Source organism: Hirundo rustica, chromosome 14 (assembly GCF_015227805.2).
Source record: "Hirundo rustica isolate bHirRus1 chromosome 14, bHirRus1.pri.v3, whole genome shotgun sequence".
In the NCBI taxonomy this organism is placed as follows: Eukaryota; Metazoa; Chordata; class Aves; order Passeriformes; family Hirundinidae; genus Hirundo; species Hirundo rustica.
Genome location: NC_053463.1, coordinates 7,020,484 through 7,044,849, shown reverse-complemented (window position 1 = coordinate 7,044,849; position 24,366 = coordinate 7,020,484). Strand labels below are relative to the sequence as shown.

The following is a 24,366-nucleotide window of genomic DNA, read 5'->3' as shown; positions in this document are numbered from 1 at the left end:
TCCGCCTCCAGCTCCCCTCCGCGGCTTAATTATCACCTCCGCGCTCGCCTATTGGCTGGGAGGGGCGTCGGTCACGGCTCGTGACGCGCCTCGCGCCGTGACGTGCCCCCCACCCAGGAAGCTCCGCCCATTTATTCTCAACTCGGCTCTGGAGGGGAAAAACAATTTCAAGATGGCGGCGGCGCGGACAACAATGGGGGGCCGGGGGTCCGGGCCGGCCCGCGCCTGAGGGCGGCGGCGGGGGGGAGCGCGGCAAGCTCGGCCGGGCCCCGCGGGGCCGGCAGGGCTCAGGGAGAGCGGGGCAGCGGAGCGGCGCCGGGCTCGGGGCAGGAGGAGGAAGTGGGGCGGGGGGGTAGAGGAGCGGGCGCCGGGCCGGGCGAGGGGAAGAGCCGGGGCGATCCCGGCGGGGAGCGCAGGTAAGGCCGGCAGGAGGGGCGGCGGAGGCCCCGCCATGGCGAGCGCCGGAGCGAGCAGCCGGTGAGCGGCGGCGGCCGCCCCTTCGCCTCCCGGCCCATGGTGCTGCCCCCCTGCCCCATGGCGGAGTTCGTGGTGCCGCGGCACAGCGCGGTGATGGAGCGGCTCCGCCGGCGCATCGAGCTCTGCCGGCGGCACCACAGCGCCTGCGAGTCCCGCTACCAGGCCGTGTCCCCGGAGCGCCTGGAGCTGGAGCGCCAGCAAACCTTCGCCCTGCACCAGCGCTGCCTGCAGGCCAAGGCCAAGCGGGCCGGCAAACACCGGCAGCCGCCCCCGGCGCCGCCGCCGCCCGCGCCCCCTCCGCCCGCCGCCGCCGCGGGGAGCGCCGAGAGGAGCGGAGCCAACGGGCTGGACGGCGAGACGGCGAGCGGAGAGCAGCAGCACGGCCGCAGCAGCGCCCTGATAGCGGTAAGCGCCGCCCGGGGCCGGTGCTGGGGCCGGGAAGGGACCGGCGGTCGTGCCCGGCTGGCACCGGGACCTCTCGTCTGGAGCTGGATGGGGGAAGGAAAACAAACTCTCGCGGTTGGTGTGGTGGCCTGCGGTGCTGGGGCTGAGGTTGGGGCTGCTTTGCAAAGTACCCTGTCTGCTGTGTTACAACTTCGCAGCCGATAAGGGCTGTTTTGTTTTCACTCGTCACCTCTACACGCTGGAAGAGTATATAAAAACTGCGACATAGTGGGGTAGGGATAGTGGCATGATTTCTGTGATGTTTAAATCATTCAGAGTATTTTGTGAATCATATTTCTGGCTAATTCACCTAAAATGCCCCTGCAGAAACTGTCAGAGGGACACTAATTCTGCGGCGCCTTTGGATTTTTGTTTGCTTGCTTAGGACTTTAATTTGGGGTGTCAGGGTTTTGTGGAGTCATTTGATAAGGATATGCTTATTACTTGGGGGGGAGTTTTAAGACAATGTGTCTGTCAGTTCTGGTACATATTGGAAAGAATTTCTGTGGAAAGGCAGCTGCTTGTTTGCCACTCACTCTAGTGGGTGTGAACACTATGAGAATCCCACTCCACCCATTAAAAACTGGCTTAGCTCAAAATCTTAATGTTTCTCTGGCTTCTCTAGCATTTCTGGTTGTTGGGATATATTCACATAACCGTGTTTGTATATCAAGATAGCTATTGCTTAACTTATTCTGGGCCCTTTAAATATACTGCTATGTGCTAATGTGTCAGTAATGTAGGTTAGTAGGATAACCTCTTAAAGGCTGCCTGTCCTAATACCTGTCTGCCTTAAAACCAGGTGTTTTTAAATGGTGGCCTGCATGGAAATGATTCAGTACAGCTCCAAGAGTCTTTAAAAGGGGACACTGGATTAAACGCAGATATTTCCAGGTTAATATATAGAATAAATCGTATTTTTAGTGTGCTATGTGTATTTGATTGAATTAGAAAGGAAGAAGGATATACTTTTCTCTGTCTTGGACCTCATTTGCTGTTTTTAAAATAGATCATGATAGAACTTATTGTATACTTGAGTGTCCAGGACATAATGTGAAATACTGAAACATGGGGTTTATTGATGTCATCTTTACTCTGATCAGCACTAAGCAGCCTGGGTGCAGTTTGTAGTATTTACAAGATGAACTGAAAGTGTTACTTAACTGAATTGTGTCTGTTCTTGCTAATACACCGATGAGACTCGAGGACTTGCTGACTGTTGAGAAGACTGAGGTCCTTGTGACACAGTTAGAGCACTTCAGAGGGCTGCCTACTATAGAAGGGTACTTGAGGAAGAGAGGAAACCTTGTGCATTCCTGACACTGATTCTACAAAACTTTATAGTCAGCTGTTGTTTAGCAGACTAACCTTGAATGTAAACTTGTGTCAAAACAAAAAATACTCAAACTTGTTTTTTATTATCTAAAAACTTAGTGGGGGTTCTGTTTATTTCCTGCTGGGCTCTCGGGTGTTTTGCATGTGGGGCTCTACCCCTTAATAATGTGTATTTTCATTACACTCAAGGCTCTTTAGCATGTCAAATCCTGTTACTTAAACTGCCACCACACGACCTCATATTGATCTTCTAAAAGAAAGATGGCTCTAATTCACTGGTGTTGTTTCTCTTAAATCACTTTGGATGTGGATTTGATCTAATTAGCATCCATTATAATGAGGGCTCTCAACAGCAGCAGGTTCTGAAGTGCACTGCACATCTGGGGAAGCCCTTGTACAGGAAGCTGCTGCCAGTGGCCAATTTACACAACAGAAGAGGGTTTTAGTGTATGAATGACTCTTCCTCGGGCTGGCCTGCTGTTTCCTTCCGAGGATCCATGACTGTGAGCTTAATTGCAGCTGCTGATTCATCACCTCGTTACTGGGGTATAAAGTTGGTTTGCTTAGTAATTCAAGTCTTGGAAAAAAAACACAACAACACTTCTGCTGCTAATTTAATTCCCCTGGCCCAGAAGGTCCCACTCTAGGTTGGTATTTTACCTCTACCCATCATGTTGCCATTATCAAGACTAAGCACCTGCTTTGAATGGGAAGGACGTGGGCTTGATTTCCAGTGTTCAGTAAAGTTTGGATGAACACCAGAATTATCTTTTAAAACATCCTGGCCATGTTCCTTTCCAAAGAATGATGCTAGCTGAGTGCAACATGCATTATATCAGCTGTTGCTGCTGTGGCAGTCCAGATTTTTCTGTGAAGCTGCATATGAATCTGCTCTTGGAAATTAGTACTTCACGTTGAGCATTAATGAAGCATTTATTTTTGTCCATGAAGGAGAGAGCAGTTCATATAAAGGTGAAGGCTTTTGTGAGATCTTGTAGTAGTAGGACATGAAGCTGCATTGCCCCAGGTGTGGACAGTGTGGGCACTGCCAGGTGCTGTGCTGGAGAGCATCTTCTGTGAATCCACAATGGTCACAGAGAACAGGGTGGCACTGCCACTTCCTGCTTAGTGTCTTGTGTGATTTGTCACATGGACAGAATCAGATATTTTCTCTTCCATTAGTCTTTTCTCTGATTTAGATCCTGAAGTTGGATGGATCTTGCTTACAGGCAGAAGTAAGGGGTAGATTCTTCCTTGTTTTCTTACTAAGCAGCTGTAAAATTTAAGCTACAGAAACTGAGAGACAGAATTACCTTGGATTATTTATGCATCACGTAGGCCTCTCCTTCATACAAGGAAAATGTTGAAAAACCTAGCTTCCTACTTCTAAAAAACTTGCACACCATCATTTGATGGGAAATCCAAACGTTGGCATCTACTTCCCGTTTCTGTTGTTTAACGTGACATTATTTAAGGCTGTGTTCAAAGTAGAAGATGTTTGATGTTTGGATAATGTGTTTGCTGTGTTCATCTTACATTTTTGAGAAGCAGGGGAGTTGGGAAGAGATGGGACTTGTCTCTTAGAACATTTTTTTCTCTGTTGGGTTCTGATACATGAAAGTTCATTGAATAATGCTGTTTAAATTCTCTGCAAGGGAAGGGTTGGCTTCCTTATGTTTCTGTGTTAGACTGTGAGGCAGTGTATGGCTGAGCTGAACAGAAGGCATTTCATTGACATGTGAATGACGAAAATGGGAAGATCTGGATTTTCATCTCTACTCCTTGTTTTATGATGTGGTGTCTTGGAAGGAGAGTTGCTCCCTGTTTCTTACTGGGTTTTTTCTCTACCTGAGAGCAGTTGTTGTGCAGAGAGCTTGCTTTGTCTAGGACTGCCACAAAACCACAAACAGTATTTCTGGAATGAGCACAGAAGGTCCAGTCAGTGGCCTGTCTTGAGAATACTTTGTGTTAAAGCTGAAGAGCAGCATTTATTTGGGAGTGAGAGATGTTTTACATTAATATTAGTTAAATACTAAATTAAGCAAAGGCACCAAGTAAAGAGTTTTAAATGAAATTTAAGTCCAAGGAGAGCAATGCAGTGTTTCTTGGTTGAAAGACCTAACATAATGAATTAAAGGGAATAGATTGCCTGTAGTATACTGACAAGTGTTAATGGTGTTCCTCTAACAAAGCTCAAGCTGGTACTCTAACAGTTCAGAAGACCTCATTTTTGTGTAAGCTGTGGTATAGGGGTGTTAAATTGTGAAATTATGTTTTTACCACAAAAATAGCAAGTTATTTACATGTTATTTATATATAGCTGTGGTGCAGTGCAGTCTTGCCACCATTGTTTGTTTTTGCTGACAAGTCTGATAGTTTGTTGCCCAACAACTCAGACAGGTTTTTCTTTGTCTCCTTTTAATACTCTGTGAGGTATTGTTTTATGTTTGAAACATTTCCCTTACCAGATTAGTTAGATATGCAGTGATGCTTCCTAAGTTGTAAGGATCTGGGAGTGACTGCGGTGCTGCTGCTGCTGTTTAAGTTCAAGTGAGGTGGAGGATCCGGCGTTGCAGCTGAAGGCACGGGAGGTTTTTTTTGATTCAGCAGAACAATTCCTGTAGCAGAAGCTGCCCCTTGTGACTAATGCAGGCTTGGGATATTTATAGACATGCCTATCCACAACCCTTCTTCACTCCAGCAGGCAGTCACCCAAATACAAAAGTCTGCTGGAATTAAAGTAAAAATTAAAATGAGTCCTGCAGTTTGGTTCTGACAGCACAGTGGAATGTAGGAACGCATTAGGAATGCAACTTTGGAAGCTGAGGGTAGATGCACAGTAAAGAAGGAGTTCTTAGTATGGTGTGTAGTCAAAATGTTATGTTTTCTATCCAAAATTCATACACTACAGTGTCTGATTTTTGCATTGTTATTCCAGCTTAAGGATTTGTCATCTTTGTTGCTCCTGTCCTTGGAGAGACAGGAGGAGAATCAGTGTCTGTAGAGCACCTACTGTGAACTCTGGTACATGGGAGCTTATCTCTGCTGCCACTTCCATGGCAGAAAAATGCATGTATTCTGATTTGGTTTCTCACTTCTAGGTGAGAATGCTAGGAGCCATATTTGAGCTAGTTTTTTATTACGCTTATAGTCTAATACAGCATTTCTTCTTTGAAAATGTCCAGTATTATGTTTCTCTTGCTGGTATATCAGGACAAATCCTTTTAGACTTAATTCTGATATTGAAATGGTAAACTAATTTGAAATAAAATACAAAAAATTACAGCTCTACTGAATCCTGTAATAATATTTAGATCTCTGTAACAGATGCTTTAAAAAACTACGTAAGAACATTATACAGAGCCTGAAAGGCATAGTATGAGTACCAGATTTTTAAGGAGTTTCTCTTCTGCCATGTTCACAAGGTGGGTTTTTTTTGTTTGGGGTTTTTTTTGTTGTTGTTGTTGTTCGGTTTTTTTTTTAGTGAAACCTGCATACAGTTTGTATTTTTATATATATATATGTATTTACCATCTTCAGTTATAGGACTCATAGTATAGCAGAGTACTGGATTTTTGCAAAAGGACTGACTGTCCTCAGTTTAGCTGTTCTGAATGGTAAAAGGGTTTCTTGCTTTCAGGCGAACAATATGAACTAAACTTTCATGCCTGTTGAATTCTAACGCATTGAAATGTCATTGGTTTCAGATGATTATCTAAATCTGGTTTCAGGTATTGACTCCACACCAAAATAGCCAACACCAAACAAACAAACTAAAAAGCCTGAAAAAAAAAACCAAACCAACAAAACCAATCAGAACAACTTTGTACCGCTTTTTTGACCAGTGATTCATGCCCCTCCCCACCAAGGCAGTAAGAATGCACTGCCCTGGCCTCTGAAGTTTTGAACTCTGCCAGTGCTAACAGACAAGATAGATTAAGTTTTCAAGCTTTTCTGGTTTCTTGTTGGACTCCTGTAGTAGTTTTTGGAAAGCTTGTACAAAGTCAGTCAATTCACCCTTGCAGTGAAACCACAGTCGGCCTGAGCATCATTGTGGTAAAACTGGCGGGTTTAAGACACAGATTGAATATATGAAAATGCTTTGTGTGCTCTCTGTTTTCTGCTGGAAGCTTTGTCATTTGCCTGGGCACGCATCCATCTCTGGCATTGCAGGCTTGTGTCCTTGTCAGTGTGTGAGTTACATGACCAGAGGTGTGTTGGACACCTTTTGTTGTCATGGATGGCACCTGGGTTTTGTCAGCTTGTGTTCCATGCCTGAGGAATGCACAGCTGGGCATGTGTGCTCCTGCCAAGGAAGTGTTTTTGACCACGTTGAGGACTGTGTGTTCTGCTCATGTGAATAAAATGCAGCTCAGGTGATGTGACATGGAGAAGGTGCAGCATGTGGCCCCTAAGTGGTTCTTTGACAAACTGTTTGTCCTGTCCTAGGCTAAAGGACCGAGGCCAGCTCACATCCCCTGCCTTGCACTGTTCCTATATTGGTAAAAATACTTCAGATAAATGCTTTTGGGGTAATATTTTTAGGCGTAGCTAGGTAGCAGTGATCTCAGAAGTTCACCTTTCATTGGAAAATTGAATAGGCTGATAAAATGAGAAGACATTTCTGTATCTGATCTTGTGACAGAGGAAATGATTGGCTCAGTGTTACAAATAAAATTGATTGATTCTGCTAAGGAAATCATGGATAATGTTCTGGAGGAACACTGTGCCTTACAGGATGGTAATGAACAAGAAAATTAAAGCTGAAGGGGTTTTCTTAGTGAGTAGCAAGCTATGCTTTACTTCATCCATGTGTTGGTTGGTTTTTTCCTGAGTTTTGGCAGAAGAGAACAGGTTTTTCTTGCCTTGAGAACTCTGTTGGAGCAGCTTGATATGTAGATAGCTTGCAGTCTGACTTGTATCTCACATGCAGCCTGTTATTTTCCCCCTCAGATCAGATTATTTGGATAGACACAGACAAACTGGGGAGGAACTTAATCTCCCTTTTTTTGCCAAAGGAATACGGTTTTAGGTGAAAGGAGGATTTTGTCTCAAGCAACTTACAGTCAAAATGTCTCCAAGGATCAGATATCTGAGTGTTATGACTGTTGAAACCCATAGAGATATGAGAGTTCCTGTGCTGGATATTAGGGGTCTGTATCTTCTTCTAGACTGCAGTGAGTGTAACGCAAATCAAAGTTATTATTTGGATGTAAGTTTTCAGGGGGTGTGTTTTTTCCCTAACTACTTAGAATTAAAGAGAACCCATTCCCAAACTTTGAGTAATTTGTCTCATCATATAACCTTGGGCAAGTTACTCATCCACCTTGAGCTTCAGTTTTCCCGGTGGGAGTATGAAGTAAACAAAGGGAAACACTGAAAGCCAAATGTTGTGATGGAGTTGAGCTTTCTTGCTCTCTGTTGTTTTGTGTTTTTTACAAAAAAGTAAATTTCCATTGTTCTTTCAAGTTGGCATTTGAAAAATTCACTAGAGAGCTGATACTCCAAGCTGAAGACGTGATGTTCAGATTAAGAGATTTCAACTTTCAGCCTCCTCTCACCTCATCCTACTCAGTCTTCTGCTGATCTTGCTACTCTGCTGCTATTTCCTTGTGCCATCTAGATCACAGTGTCCAGAGAAGCTGGAGTCTGTTTCACAGATAAAAATAAGACTTTGCTGTTACCTATGCAAGCATTAAACAAATAGTGCGGGGTTTTTGCTGCTACCTGTGCAGGAATTAAACAGATGGTCTGGAGTTTCTTTCCCCCCGAAGATCAGCTCACTGTAGACAGTTTAAAAAAAAAAAAAAAAAAAAAGAAACAATTAACTGTGAACCAGTCCTCCTGTCTGTAAATCAAAGAATACTGTTGTTCAGGCAAGTGTGTAAAATTCTTCTGATAATTTATGCTGGCCCTACATACAGCCTCTTGCTTGAATGCTGAGATCTTGAGGTTTCCCATTTTTCCTTGGATGAGACTTTTCCCCAGGGGTTAGTGGACTGCCTTGTGAAGACTGCAGGTAATATTAAAAGAACCATACTTGTCTTGAGGTTTGTTTAATGAGCTGCTTCCCTGCCATCTGAGAGGACTGTTGTTACCCTACACCTCAGATGGGTGGCTCTTGGTGGGGGTTCCTGTCGAGTGTCCTGCTGAGGTGTACCAGGGTGTCTCACCCAGGTCGGAGCCGATGGCAGTTCCCTTCTCAAGCTCCTTACGCTGTTGGGGCAGTGTCTCTGCCCTACAGGTTTGTCTGCGTTGGTGGAGCGTTCCAGCACCAGCAAAGCTCAGATTTTTTTACAGAATGCACCCGAGGGAAGGAAAAGTTTATAGTCACCTTTGATGTGTGCAAGAATTCTCTTTTCAGATGCTTTTGAGGTCAATAGAAAGAACTTTATATTTGCAAGAATGCTGGCAGGAAGGAGAAGTTGAACAAAGGCGCTCAGGCTCTGGCTGTGAGGCTGCTGCTGTAGCCGCTGGTCGCTTCTAGGTGGCACCATGAGAAAGAGAATCTGTGCCTTCACCGTCTGTGAGAGGCCAACTGTGGAGCTGCTTGGGGCTCTGGTGGTCAGAGCAGCTGGTAAATACTTCAGGAGAAAGGAGGAAAGGAATGAACTTGCTTTGCTGTGATAGAACTGGCTGAACTCTGAATTGCATTTTCCACAAGTGTGAAGCAATGGTCGCTAAGTGACAAATTGGTTTTGCTTCAGTGCCAGAAGTGTGATTGTCTACAAAATTTATACACATAGTTCTTCTCTAAAAGTTATTATCACAAAAGAATTACTTGTTTTTTCTAAATATTTAAATGTGAGACTGCTTTATAAATATTTAAGTGTGAGACTTTTATAAAACAGTCTCATGGAACAATTATACTGTGTGTGTACATAGATCAAATAAAATACGGGTTTTTATTCCCATCTAAAATTTGATTCTTAACATTCTTAAATATTTTTCTCATTTTGAATAGGAAAAGTCATAACATATTCCAGTTCGCTGCCATTTTCCAACTTTTTTTTTTGTTGTCAGAGTGTATGGCGGCTTTTAGTTTTGTCTGAAGGAGGGGGGTCTCTGTTTGAAGTAGTACATGTTTTTTGAAAAATTTCCCTAAGAGATTATACTGAGGAAGTCATCTCATGTGCTGACTTGTAAAACAAAATGTTACCAAAACAAAGATGCAATCTTCAATTTTTTTTTTAAATGTTTTATTCAGAGCAGGACAATGTTCTGGTAAGAAATAAAAATCCAGATCTATGTAACACAGAACTAAGTAACTAAAATATTCCTTTTATTTTTCAGCAGCTCCATGAGACTGTGAAAAGAAAGCTTGATAGTGCTGCTTCCCCTCAGAATGGAGACCAGCAGAATGGCTATGGTGATGTGTTTTCTGTGTCCAAGAAACTGCGTCGTGAGGATGGTCTGGGAGTGAGTGGTTCTTCCAATGGAATGCCCCCTGTGTCTCCACTCCATCATCTTGACAAGAAATCTGGTACTGGTGATACCTTACAACTTAACGGGAAACATCCAATGGGGCTCGATGGCATCAGCAAGAAGTGTCTTCCAGATTCCAGCCTGCAGATGAATGGAGGTGGTGATGCCGATGATTCATTTCCTCTGAGTTTGAACAAAGAGCTGAAGCAGGAGCCTGTAGATGAGCTTCCCTGTATGAATCCTGTAGCAGGGGGTTCTATATCTCAGAATAACCTGATGCCTGATCTTAATCTAAATGAGCAAGAGTGGAAGGAACTTATTGAAGAGCTCAATAGATCCGTGCCCGATGAAGACATGAAGGATCTCTTTAATGACGACTTTGAAGACAAAAAAGATGCAGATTCTTCAAATTCAGCTGCACAGACTCCATTGCCACAAGATATTAATATAAAGACTGAGTTTTCCCCAGCACCCTTTGAACAAGAACAGCTGGGATCTCCCCAGGTTAGATCCACTTCTTCGGGTTCAGCATTTATTGGTGCTGCTTCTGTACCTGTAAGTGCCGCTTCTACAACGGTTGGTAGTTCTCAGGCTATGTTCCAGCCTCCCAGTCAGTCAATGACTGAAAATCCTAATCAGCCCATGATGCAGGCATCAAACCACTCTCAGAATGTCCAGAGGCCCGTGTTATTAGCTGGGAAGTGTGCGGGAAGTGCCAAAGAAATGTCTTCTGCTCATCAACTTCAGCAGATTGCTGCCAAGCAGAAGAGAGATCAGATGTTGCAGAACCAGCAACAAGCTTCACAGGTCCACCAAACAAATCAGATGTCAACGTGGCAACAGTCTGGGACTTCCCATAGTCCACTGGCTGTCCCATATACCATGGAAAATCCTACTAGCCCATCAGTTTATCCACCAGACTTCAACAATCAGAAACTCATGATGCCTAATTTGGGAAATAAAAGCTCACCAAGAGCTGGAGGCAATTATCATGTGAACATTTTGGGTCATCAGCAAAACAGCTTGAACCAGAACCCTGTGAATAGTCAAGGCTCTATGCTGGACTATGGGAACACCAAACCTCTTTCCCATTACAAAGCAGAATGTGAGCAGGGGGTGGCAGTGCCTGGGCAGAACAAGACTCCCATGCTGGCATACATCCAGCAGCGCCAGCAGCCACCACTGTCCCACGTAGGTGACGACCAAAATGGGATGATTCTGTTGAAACCCAAGTCTGGAAACATTGCCTACCGGCTGCCACATGGTCAGGTGAATGTCCTGAATTACCTTTGCTAAGTAGCAGATTTAAGGTTGCTGGGTAGGTAAGGCTGGAGTGCAGCTTCCTTGGTATAGTTTCAAATGTTCTCATTGATTTTTAAAGAGAAAAAGCCTATATACAAGAATCTTAGACAACAATCATGAGGTCTTTTTTTCCACTGGGGACAGTTTTTAATACTGGGTTCTAGGTCATGTAACGTGTGATTTCCAGCTTAATATACTTTGTGGGCAACAAATTATGTCGTGCTTCACAGAAACTTCTACTTAGAAAGATAAATAGATGCTTTGTAAACTTTTGACTAAAATAACTCATATAAAACTGCAGTATTACACAGTGTTCTCAAAGAAGCTTTGATTTCTTTACCTTGTTTTTAGTCCTTACTTGTGTCAGAGTTGGCTTACTATAAAAAGACCTCCTTTTGCAGAGAGATGGAAGTGGGGACTGCATTCCTGATTTCTTGGTGTTCTGTGGAGCCTTTCAGTTCTATGGATTTTTATTGGTTAAGTCTCTGGGCGTTGGGGAAGCATGGCATAGGGGAGAAATGTATCATTGAGAATGAATAGTGGTAAAGTTGGTTTGCTTGAAGCATATGCTTCAGGTTTTCCTGTAAGAGAAAATTCCAGATGGTGCTCCTTTGCTTTGTATAGAACTGTTACTACAGGTATGTTGCAGGTGAAAATTTCTGTAGTGGGTGGAAGTATAGACTCATTGGGATTCTGTAACATGTACCTGCAATGCACATGAAAGAGAGCTTGTTGAAAAAAAAGGTATTTGTTGCAAGGAGTAAAGTTCCTTCAGCAAAAGCTGTTTGAGATCCAACTCTAGTCATACGTTTCCTCGACGAAACAGAAAACCTGTGAAAAAGCTCTGATTAGTGTGTGATAAAGACCACACCGGTGTGCAAATAGAAATTTGAGATCAATGTGTGCTTCAGAAAAAAAAAAGAATCTCTTTGAAAGCTGGCAGAAGTAACAGTCTAACAGCATTTTGATGGAAGAAGAAGGGTAGAGATGATTGTGTGTGTCACATCTCCCCCTCACTGGAAAACACAAGGGTGACCTTGCACCTACACTGCCACACTTGCACTGAACTAACAGAAATATTGATGAAAGCTTTGGGAGAATTTCTCAAAAGCTTGCACACAGAACAACTTAGCACAGCATTCCTTATATTTGGCTCATGATTCCTTATGAAACTGTAAAGTGAGAACCAGCAGCCAAACCCATTAGCTGCATGCTTAACTTTGTTCCTGTAATTAGAGATGAGGCTGAATTGTTCTTTAAAATGATGAAAACTGTCAAATTTCAAAGGGATTTGCTGGTACTGAGAAGGGAGTATCGGATCTTGAATGATAATTATTCCAATTTATTTTCGCTTATCCCAAGTTCCAGTCTCAAAAAGCCAAAAATGCAGACTTAAGAATAACAAACAATATCAGACTTATATGTATTTTTGTCTGTGGTGTATGGTGATCGTTGGATTGCTGGAAAAATACTTTAAGACCCATTTTGACCAGTGGAAGCCTTTTCCCCTTCACCTGCATGCAAATAGTAAGTTCTCTGATATTAAAAAAAGGCAGCTTTAGGATGGGAGACATTAACACTTGCAGAATGAAATGTTGACAGGAGAGGCAGGATTTAAATAAACATTTTGTACAACAAAAACATAAAATGTAGTGTTTGAAAAACTGCTACCAAAGCAAAGTGTGTAGAAGCTGGGTTGTTTGAAATGCAACAGTTTGTAACTGCCTGGAAAAAAGCACACAGAGCTATACTCACCTGTTTGAGCTGGAAATTGGGAAGTACTTTTAGACTAAAGTTAATTCCTAAACGTTGTGGAGCTTCTGACCCTCACTCCAAGGTGGCAATTCCATGTGTGGCACTGTGTAGATGGGTGTTTGGCTGTCTTTAATTAGCTGAACTTCCATAAGAATCTTCACAAGTGGAGAAGTTACTGCATTTCTGTAACTTTTGTCATTTTTCCTGTGTTCTGCAGGATCAGAACCCTGCTCCTGCTGTTCCTCGTGTTCCCGTTTCTGTCCCGGGCCCTGGGGTGGGTGCCCAGGCTCCAAATGTCTCCATGGCAGGTAACCACAGCAACTCAGCTTATCAGCAGCAAGCAGCAGTGATGAAGCAACACCAAATGCTGATGGACCAGCAGAAGCAGAGAGAGCAGCAACAAAAGCACCTGCTCATGGAGCAACAGAAGCAGCAATTCCTGATGGAACAGAGGCAGCAGCATTTGTTGGCAGAGCAGGTGAGAGGCGCCAGCTATCTGGGTTTTTTTTTTAACTTGTGCTGCTTTGCTTTGGTGCATGAAATAGCATTTGATGTCTTAGAATCAGAGAATAGTTTGGTTGGGAAGGACCTTAAAAATCGTCTCAGTTCCATCTCCTCTGCCGTGGGCAGGGACACCTTCCACTAGGCCAGGGTGCTCCAAACTTCATCCAGCCTGGCCTTGAAACAGATCCAGGGATGGGGCAGCCACAGCTTCTCTGGGCAGCCTGTTCCAGTGCCTCACCACATCCACAGTAAATAATTTCTTCCTAATGTTTAATCTGAACCTAACCTCCTTCAGATGGAGATCTTGGATTTGGAGCTCTATCACTTCATGCCCTTTTGAGACACCTTCCCCTCCAGCCTTCTTGTAAACCCCCTTTAGGTACTGAAAAGTGCTCTGAGGTCTCCCTGAATCAGCTGCCCATCACAAACTTTAAGAAAGGAAATAAAACAGTCTCTTCTGAACTGAAAATGTATGAAAGCCCATTTTGTGAGGAAGGTTGTAGTAGAATATGCAAGATTGTGGGGCTCTGACTGTGCCAAGTCTGAGCGAATGGCACTTTTATCACCTGGAGACATCCTGATAAAATTGAGGTCTCAGTAGAGGTGGCAGAAAAACCCCCTCAGTTCTGGAGCCACTGTAGACAAAACATGGTCGAGTGTTTGGCAGTGTATGAGTGTTGGTAAAGATATGCTTTTGGGTTAAAACAGTTTGGACTAAGGGAATACTGTGGGGAATTATATTATTAAGGACTGAAAGGAAATGCCCCAATCATCAATAAAATCACATTTTCTCTATGAGTTATGTGGTCTGTAAGCTTAGAATACCTTTCAGCAAATCAATCAGTCTTTGGTGACTTGTATGTTAATATCAAACATCAAAGATGAGTAATCATTACTCTCAAAAATGTTAACAAACAAGTATTCTTTGATAGCAGGTGGGGAGAAAGGAAATATGGGGTGTGATCTCCTGCTTGTGCTTTTGCATGTCTAGTGGATGGTGATTATTAGAGCTTTGTTAGAGCTCTCAGAGCTGTGCCCCAGTAGGTTTCTTTACGCCAGAAATGGACCTAACAGATGTCAGATCTCTGTGAACAATGGGGAGGTGATAAGTAGCATATCTCAAACACAGCCCTGAAATATTTTTTCCTATCTGTTTGCTTCTGCTTTGCCAGCACATGTCGCTGCAGTAAATAATCAGTATTATGAAAATACTTTGTTCATGTCCTAGTTATGGTAACCACAACTAACTCCTGTAATTTCCATTTTTCTATAGTGATGCTGGGACTCTGGTCCCAAATAAGGAGTGGCTTTGCCTTGGAGCTGAACAGCTTTAGATACTGCATTTGCCACATTTATTGGCCTTGTGCTGCCTAGTCAAGCTAGGTCATGTTAGCATTCTGGTTTGATACTTATTTCTTTGGATATACATGGTACTGGATGCAATTTTACAAAATGTTTCCTGAATCTGCTGATGTCTACTTTGTTTCAGGTTTCAGGTAGCTCCAGTGCCATTCCCTGCCACTTTAAATCTGTCTTTTCACTTGGCATTCTGCGTATTTTTTTTTTTCTTTTTTCCCCCAAGCCAGGTTCTGCAGTTCTTGGTTTCTCTCAGGGCTGTGGCATCTCTTGTTGGCTTCCATGGTCAGCCTCTTTCAGGTCTGACTGGTCCTGCAAGCAGCAGGTCCTCTGTCAAGCAGCCTGCCCTCTTCATTCCTGTGCATGTCTCAACAGCTTCGCAGCTGGAGACATTTGGGTAGGGTGGTAGTGATTATCTGCTGTTTGTTACATTGCACCAGTCTCTCCTTAAAGGCTTCTGGCTTGTCTCTTTACCCCAAATACTCTTGGAAGGGAGTTTCTGTCCCCTGCTGTTCTCTGTAACTTTTTTGTTAAGTGGGTAGTTGTGCGTTGTATCACTGCTTGGTCATGTCAGAATTCCAGTCTGGCTGAAGGTATCTGAGGAGGAAGAGACAGAAATGCTGTGCCTGGTGCATTTCATATTGTAAAAGCAGCTGTTAATACTGTCAAAATCTGAGTCTACTGTCACTACATCTACATTCCCCTCAAGAGTTTACATTTCATTTCTCCCCAAGTTTCCTAGTAGAAAATTTTCTTGGTTTATTTTTCAAATGGTTTGGTCATAAAATAGGTATGGGTTGAATCTGCTTTTATTTTAAAGAGGAACAATTATTTTGTGTCATGAGTTGGATCTGTTTCAGTTGATTAGTGCTTTGCTATGAAAGTCGTTTGAAACAATGGTTGAAAAACTTGTATGACTTCTGTTATGGACTTAGTTCTGCAGTTTTCCATAATCTTCTAGGAAAACCTGTGAGATATGAGAATATGGATTTGTGTGTATCTTTTCATGTTTGCGGACAAGGACTAGAAAATATTTACATATTCAGTTTTTGATATTTTGATACTTCTGACTTGGACTTTTGATTTCTGAGAAGGGTCTAAAATACATTGATTTGGAAATGAAGACCAAAAAAGTAAATGTTTGGGGATTTTTTTGTACACTCACTTTTGCTCTTTTTGTACCTTTGCCTCTTCTTGTCTTTAGACTATTGCTAAAAATGCCTGTTGATTATGTTACTCATTAGGAGACTGACATCTCAGATTTTCAATCTTTGAAAAGCTCCAGACATGCACTGCAGTAATTCCTGTAGTGCATGCTGTTGTCTCTGAGATCCTGCTCTTGTCACTCATCAGGTTGAACTGTCTTTGAGCCTTGAGAACGAAGTCTGAAGTGACTGTAGGGCTGCAGAAGCCCCTTTGACTACCAGCTGTGCATAGAAGTATGCAGACAGCTCGTTTTTATCCAAGACAGCCCTTGGAAAAACCTTGATCTGTTTTCAAATTATCTTGCATTGGGCCTTTCTTAGGAGAAGCAGCGGCAGCAGCAGGAGCAGCAGCTGCAGCGGCATCTGACGCGGCCTCCTCCCCAGTACCAGGATCAAGCACAGAATCCATACCAGCAACAGGTTGGACAGTTCACAGGTGAGTAAACATGGCAACTGAAATAACAGCAGAAGAAATACCAGGAGTGAAAAACAAGGTGTCTTCAAATTTCCTGGATTGGATGGCTTTTAATTAATTTATTACATGTCTGCCTTAAAAGCTCTTGACCTATACTCTGATTCAGTTGCAAATTAACAGCTTCCCTGGTCACAGGTATCTGGGACAACTTAAGCTTCTGATTCTTAATGTTGTTTGGGAAATGAATAAAATTTTTAAGTACCTTCATTGTTCTACAGGCTTTTTTTATACTTTTTTTCATTGTGCAGGTTGGAAATTCTCTCTGTCTTTGATATATTAATATTCAGAGGTTTTTTCCTGAAGTCTGACATCACTACTCCCTGTATCTATCACAGGCCTTCATTAAAGAACAATAAGTGGTGTATTATTTCCCTCATCTCAAGGATGAGTTTAAAAGTCTCTAACATTTTTATCCCTGATACCTTTAAAAGGGAATGTAGTTTGAATTCTCTTCATGTTAAGGGTCCTATGTGGTTTTTTTTTTTTTTTGTATGAGAAGCAACTTAATATGTATGTAGGATATTAATTCTGATAAAGAAAAGGTGTTGTCACTGTTCAGCTGGAATAACTTCAAAAATGTGAAATACCTAGAAAGCAATAAAAGCTCATCTTTTTACCTTAAAAGCTGTTACTTGGTGGGGCGTCAAGAAGCCACATTTCTTTTTTTTATAAACCTAGAGTACAAGAAAATTTCCCTTAGTTTTGTTTTCTTACTCTCCATGTTCCTGTAGAAATAAATACTGAAGGGAGAAGATGCAAATGGAAATGTAATACCCTCACCCTGACAGTGTTCGTGCCTGTGCAGTGTCAAGTGCAGCTACACAGCTGGGTTTTGTTACTTAACTGAAAAATCTCAATGCCAATACAAAAAGATTGTGTGCTGACACAGGGATCAATAACATCCTTCAGATATTGCACTGAAATATTTTTTGATCTTGCCACTTTTCTACAGAAAGATAGGCATAGTATTAGAGTAAGTTTTGCTATAATGAACATCAGTACTATTAAAAATAATTTTTACTGCAATGATGATTGTAACTATTTTTTGCACCTTAAATCCTGATATATGTGCTGTCTCTTCCCTGTAAATATTGTGACAGGAGGACTTTTCCCCCACCCATCCATTCCCTTGACATTGATGTTTTTATGATATGCTTTGTTGATAATTAATTCAACATAATTTGAATTCTTATTTGAATTTATTTTTGATAATTCTGTTTTTATTCAAACACAATATTAGTAATAATGTAGAGCCAGTACTCCTCAGCTGTCGTAAAATATCAAAAAATTTTGCAGCTTACTTTTGGTTTTGAAAGTAAAGAAATTATTAGTGTAGGTAGGTTTCCCCTGGTCGACTGTAAGGAGTGTGTGGAGTGTTACATGCACTACACTTTACAGAGCTTTTTCTGCCTTTTTTGCTTCAAATAGGAGGCTGTTTCTTCTACAAGAAGAAATTTTAAACATAGAACAAATAACAAAGGACTGTATTTGGTTTGCTGAGAAGACATTTTCCCAAATCACCTTGCTCAGCTTGCTTGGGTATCAGCGCTGCCTATTAACACGGTGAATACTTCACTGTGGAAATCCAAAAGATACTTGACCAAAATTTTCTGAATTCGATATTTCTGTATTAGGTAAATAGAAGATACTCCTGGAATTGGGAAAATGCAGAACTGACAACCCTACTGTTGTACGATAAGAGATGCACCCTAGTGTATGCATGGAATGACTGACTCTGTGTGTGTGTGTAGTAAGAGGTATTTTTTAACAGCTTAGTAAATTGTGCATGCACTTCAAAGTATGTGTTTACCTTTGTTCACAAAGAAATATCAGAGTCCTGCCTTTAAATTCATAATTTTTTTTAAAATTAATTATGCTGAACTCTTAGAAGTGGTATTCAGATTTTTTTTAGGACATTGGCATATCTGTGTTTGAGATCAAGGTGGAGGTGCTAACTGGAGCAACAGTTGACACTCTTTAATTAAACTCCTGCTCTCTGTATGTTATTTGCAGAGGTCAGTTTATACAATTGTAGCTGTGCCTCTCATCTGGGTTATTGTGCCTACAAGCCTGGCTTGGCACTGGTTGAACCTGAGGTATTTAATGTACAAAATATTTCTTTATATTTCAGGGTCATCTTCAGCCATGCCCGGGGTCGGTAATTTGGGACAGTCCAGCTCCGGCAGTCCGCGGATGTTTCCTCAGAGCCAGAACATGATTCAGATGGGACCTGGACACGCTCCTGTTGCTCCACTGCAGTCGGGCTCCAGCCAGCAGGAGCGGGGGGTGTCGCAGTACCCCAGCATGCAGAACATGCAGCGAGGGGGGTTGTACAACCTGGCGCCCGGCATGACCCAGATGGTTTCCCAGCACACGGCTCCCAGTGCCAATGGACAGACCCCGATGCAGAGGCAGGGCAGCTTGGGCCAGGGCGCTGCCGTTCCTGCTGCCTACGGGCAGAACACCTTACCAAACTCAAGTATTTCTCAGCAGCACAGTAAAGGTGCACTGAATCCAACCTTATCTAAGCCGCAGATGGCAAGAGTACCGGCTGCTATGGGGGCTCAAAATCCATCTTGGCCACACCAAGGTATCCCTAATATTAACAACCAGACACAAGCAAACAGCGGCTTAGGACCATTTACTGCCAACTCCTCTTTCCACATGCAGCAAACGCATCTTAAGATGTCCAACCAGCAGTTTGCCCAGGGAATGCCTCAGGTAAGCCTGAGCACCAGCAGGCCCATGACCTCGATGAACGCTGCCGTCTCTGGGCCGATGCTGTCGTCCTCTTTGGGAGCACAGCCGCGGACAAACCCACCCGCACAGCAGCAGGTACCCTCACAGCAAGTCTTGCCTGGCATGAACCAGACTGTTCCAGACCTGAATGCTTTCAACCAGAACCCAAATCAGCAAATTCCCAACAGAGGAAACCTGCACTGTAGCCAAGGGTACCCTGTGAGGACGACCAGTCAGGAGCTGCCTTTCGCCTACAGCGGCCAGTCAGGCAGTAGTGGACTTCAGAACTTAACTGGTGACACAGATCTGATAGACTCTTTGCTGAAAAACAGGACTTCAGAGGAGTGGATGAACGATTTGGATGAGTTGTTAGGAACTCATTAAAATGGGGCCGGGGGCGGGGTTCTACTTTTTTTTTAATTATTTCATGAGATATAAACAACTCTTGGACCAAAAATCCTGTGGCATTGAGGAGACTTGCAGGCATTAGAGGTAAATGGTTGGGAAAAAGACTGGAGCTGCTTCTCAGTGAGTGTTGACGCGTGGTCACGGCGCACCAAGCAGGTCTGCAGGAGGAGTGCGCTTTGTCTGCGGTCTCTGAGGAGTCGCACACTTGAACAGGTCAAAAAAATACTGTGTCCTAGCCAGCCTTCCAGAAATCTCTTGCAGTGTTCTAAGACTAAATATTTTAATTATTTAAAAACAAAACAAAAATTCCACAGAAATAGTGCAGAAAGAACGCAAATAGTTGCACAAATTGTGTTTAGGGCTTAGTCTGCAGCTATTACTTGCAATAATTATTTGTTCGTAGCTTGACATGCTGTTATAGTACTGTCCATCAAACTTCTGATTTTTTTTTGAGAAGAGGCTGTATGCACCTGAGTATGCTTGCAAAATGTTTGGAATTGTTTCTTTTCCCCATTGCTGAAGCATGTGCCTGTACTCTCAGTAAGCAAGTGATATTTCACAGTAAATATTTCTAGATGCTGGTAATAGATGAAAGAAAGTATTAAAACCTGGCCAGTTAGTCTAGATAGTCATCTTCATAGGTTGTAGTCTTTTAAGCTGCAGTTTGCACTCTGTTGTAGAGAGGCACAGTTCTTGGCTTGTACCTTGCTGTGTTTAAAAGGGGAATTTCTTATGGGAGAACTTTTAAACTATAGTAGGTTTAACATGAATTGTAAAGCCATTTACTTTGCACCTGTTTCTTCATAACTTATTTCCAAAGGTAGTTGTATTTAAATGAAGGCTTTGCTTCATGACAGCTCATCTAGTTTTCTTTGTTGTAGAAAGTAAAACTAACCTTTGAGATCAGTTCATCCCCCGAAGTTAGCAATGAGCACAAGACTTTGTCACTTCAGGATAAAAATGAGGAAAGAAGAATTTGGCTGGAGGTGGAAAGTCCTTATTAGCAATAATAGCACAGGCAGCCTGGGAGAATACTTGTATCAGGGTTGCTCCAGTGTGGAAGTCTCCCCCTTAAATGCTTTGTTTTTTTAATACTGGCTTACAAGTTTGATAATCTTTCTATAGACTGGTGGATTTACTTTTTTAATATCCCTTGAAGCAGATGCTGTTCTTCAGCTCAGCCCAAGGAGACCTCTTATCCATATGTTTGGGTTGGTCCCAGAAAGGACAAAAACCACAATGGGAACAGTCAATGTTCCAAAGTCCTTACTCTCTACCAAAAAAATCCCTTATCCACCAACAAACCACCTTGCCTTAATGTTTATTTTAAAATGAAAATAAAGTTGAAAGCTTTTGTTTTAAATGCACAAATACCTCTTCCCTTTCTAAATCCACTTGCTTGGAAAACTCCTCTAAACTTTCTAACCAAACCCAGCATTGTGATTTAAAAGCTATTTCCTTCAACACAGAGTGGCTTCTCCAGGAGTTTTCTGCATTGTGGAATCGTGAGTGCGGGGTTTTTTCCAGAGGGGGTGAAGGGAAGTGAAAGATATCATTGGTTTCAAAGAAGGAAAATATTTTACTGTATCTACAGCTCCTTTATGAGACAATTTGCACTTTTGAAAACTGCTTTTTTAACACTAATACTTTAACCCTTTCCAAATATGCATGGAACATGGTTTGTCCAGCACACTTAGCTAGTGTGGATGAATTCCGCTCTGTTGATCAGATTTGCTATTTTATCATGTTGAACTGTTGATGAAAGATGTGCATTGATCAGTGGATCCCACCTTTGAACAGTGGATAAAACTTCACTGAAGCAGGCTTAATCCCTCGTAGAGCTTTTGAAAAGGTGGCATAAAGATTGTCTTTGGATGGGAAGACGAAGCTGTTGGTGACTTTTGTTGTTGACACTTCCGATATTTTCTAGAATAAGTAGTTGAGATGCAAATAACTGATGCTAGCTTTTCTCATACTGGCAATCTAAAAAAGAGCTAGTGAGCTTGGTTTACTATTAAGTTAAACCAAAAACTGGTCCAAGGTAAGCGTCATTAGAAGAGTATAGATATAAACTAGCAATGGCAGGGGAAGGAGTATTTGCTGTATTTTTAATTTTAAGGGTTAACTTTGCACCAGTGTGCCTTCCCTTCCTGTCAGGGGTGCTTGGGACCTCAATTTCAAGTGACGTCCTTCCATGTCACTGTTTTTTTCCCCCCCTTACAAACACTTGACAGAAATAACAGGGTAGTAGGATTCAGCTTCTCTTTCTCCCTGTTTCGGTTGTGGTGAAATCTGCTCTGTTTTCCAGTAGATTTTGCACACAGACTTCGTTCTGAGTAAGTCAAAATACAATCCATCCAGTTGTGATTTCTTAATTGGAGGAAAAGAACATCTGCTGTTTGCATTATTACTACCAAAAAGGCAATCCAGCAAAATGTCCAGGAAAATGCAGGTGTGCTCTTTCCTCCACTGTTTCTGGAAGCTAAGGTGGATATTGCTCTGCTTGACCAGAGGGTTTGTTCAGGAAGGTATCTGGGTTTGATGACAGGGCCTTTTCATGGTACTGTTGGAGTAAAATTAAGTGTGATTCTAGACAAACTGGCTTATGATGCCCATTGGTCTCGGTGTGTGAACAGGATCCAAAGAGCCCCTGGCTCTGGCTTTGGTCCCTGTGCACAGAACGCAGTCGGGGCGTTGGGAACGCGGTGCCGCTGGAACAAGGTTGGAACAGTTCAATGGCAATGAAAATACGGTTTTGATGTGTGTGGGTGCATGGGCAGGGCTGGGCTCTGCCCTGGTGCCCTGTAACGTGTCACTGTCTGTGTCTGCACTCGGGCTTTCCATTTGCTGCAGCTTCAGAGCAATAAAACCAATCTCCCCTGAACTGAACCCAGCCGGCCGCCCATGGCTTTATTTATAAACTGCGGTTTTGGTTGGGCAGGCAAGGTGAGAGTGTCACTGTGCAACATCCACTGCCTTCCAAAAACCACGATCCAATTGAAAAGGGTGCTCGAAATTTTGTTATACACATTTCCTTTGTGTAAATAAATGTTTACAATTTTATATTAAAGATTTGAATAAGAGTTAGATCTTCTGACTGTATATTTTTTACTTTTTATAGATTTTAAAACTATAATTCTTTATATATGTGTTTGGGGGGTATTATGGTAAGTTTTATGCTTGTAAATGGAGAACAGTTGAATTTGATGCTAACCTTTATGAATTTTTGTCATTGAAATGTATAAAGAGTCCATTAATCCCCTTATTCTTTTACTACAATTACTGGTGCACACCAAAAAGAAATCCTTCACTTCTGTTTTATCATTATAAAATAAATATTTTGCTAGTGTATTAAATATACATGGTGTGACTTTATACATTTGCGTGAGCTGAGCAGAGTTCAGCGTTGTCATTCCTGGTGAGATGGTTCCTTCCCTTCATCCCAACACACTGTTTTTGCTCAGCTCGAATTCTACTACTGTGTCTTACCAATTCTTATGGTTTCCGAAAGTCCATTTAAACAGGCCAGAACTGGATAAAGGGGCCTTAGAAAATGTAACTTTGAAAATCAGGCTTTATGCTACTCCCACTGCTTCCGGGCTTTTGTTGTTTTTTTTCTGGAATGCATTGTAGGCCTTAAGCTGGGAAATTCAACTGCAGAGGTGGTTGTTAGTAGTGCAAAAGATTTTAATAACTACCGAGACCTCAGATGTGCAGAATTGTAGAGTCCCAAAATGTGCCAGTTCCCCCAGAATAACAGCCTTTAGAGGTTCAAACTGGTTTCCTCAAGATTTATCCGATGCAGGCACATGGCACACACGGGAATCCAGCTGAGACCTGGGACACGTGCTGCAGGCAGGAGCTGATGTTTCTGAGCAAGGAGCAAAGTACTGACAGCAATGTGTGTGGAGGTCTTGGCTTAAGGCTGGTGAAGTCCAGTAGCCACTGCCCAGCTTCTTCAGACGTTGATGGGTCATTCTCCAAGGTTTGCAGTTGGTGTCATTGTGCAGTTTGCAGCCCCAGCTCAGCCTCCAGGTTTCCTCACAGCATCCTGACTTACCGGAGTGTATTTTTAATGTATTCCTACTCTACAAGTTTTGTGTTCTGTTTGGGAGAGGAGGAGACCTGTAACTTCAGACGTTTATAAAGAACCAAATGTAACAATCAGTAGCAATACCACAATCAGCTGCTTTTAGTTCATGGGGAACTGTGAAATTACATTTATTTTTGTTTTATTGTCCCATTAAAATACTGCATTTTAGTTATTGTTGAATGAAACAGAAATTTTCCAAACCGTCCCCCACTGAAATGACATCTGTGATTTGCCAAAGATTTTAAGGAATCAGTGGCAACTTGTCATGGACCTTTGCTCAGAAACTAATTTGATTTTTTTTTCCTTGATGCCAGTGTTTTTCCTGAGAGTAATGGAAATCTATAATGGAAGTGTTTCTCAGCCTGAATTGTTTGTTGAAATATGTTGTAAGGAGACCCCAGTGGCATTTCCCCTCTGACTTTTATATTGGACACCACAGATGAAACATTTGGTCACCAATAGGTTCAGTTAAGGTTAATTTTTACTCTGAGTCTGCTGTACCTTGGAGAGTCTGAAGTCACATAATATGTGGTTTTTTTTTTTTTTTTTTTTAGAGGGAGGGAATGGGTTTGCTATTCTACATGTGTGATTATTTGTAAAAAGTGTAATATTGGATATTTGATTAACTGAACATCTAACTTGATGAGCTGTCACAATGGGGTTTTGAAGCAATGAAGAGCCAAACTAGAAGAAAAACTTGCTGTGTCCCTCTTGAGAGAAACTGTAGGTCTGGTGCATGCACAAATTCTGTAGTGAGGTTTGTTTGTGTGACTGAACAGGGAGAAGTGCAATGGCTCTGCCACCAATGCTAAGGGAAAACTCTTCTCTTTGATTTTAAAGTCAGAGTA

At 42.4% G+C, this 24,366-nt stretch overlaps 1 protein-coding gene across 1 annotated transcript; it reads left to right on the top strand.

Annotated features, from left to right (window-relative positions):
- The first annotated feature begins 513 nt into the window (after window positions 1–513).
- MAML1 (mastermind like transcriptional coactivator 1) lies at window positions 514–22,769 on the top strand. The gene is made up of 5 exons (XM_040078353.2): window positions 514–882; window positions 9,550–10,950; window positions 12,956–13,216; window positions 16,125–16,239; window positions 18,410–22,769. Exons 1-5 carry the CDS (start codon window positions 514–516, stop codon window positions 19,399–19,401), a joined length of 3,138 nt encoding a protein of 1,045 aa, XP_039934287.1. The 3' UTR covers window positions 19,402–22,769.
- Window positions 22,770–24,366: the final 1,597 nt, after the last annotated feature.

Bases quoted from the DNA above. Each gene is read 5' to 3' on its own strand.
- MAML1 (XM_040078353.2), top strand. From the start codon at position 514: ATGGTGCTGCCCCCCTGCCCCATGGCGGAGTTCGTGGTGCCGCGGCAC. The intron at 10,951-12,955 runs GTGAATGTCCTG...TGTGTTCTGCAG, and splicing joins ACCGGCTGCCACATGGTCAG to GATCAGAACCCTGCTCCTGC. The intron at 16,240-18,409 runs GTGAGTAAACAT...TTTATATTTCAG, and splicing joins ACAGGTTGGACAGTTCACAG to GGTCATCTTCAGCCATGCCC.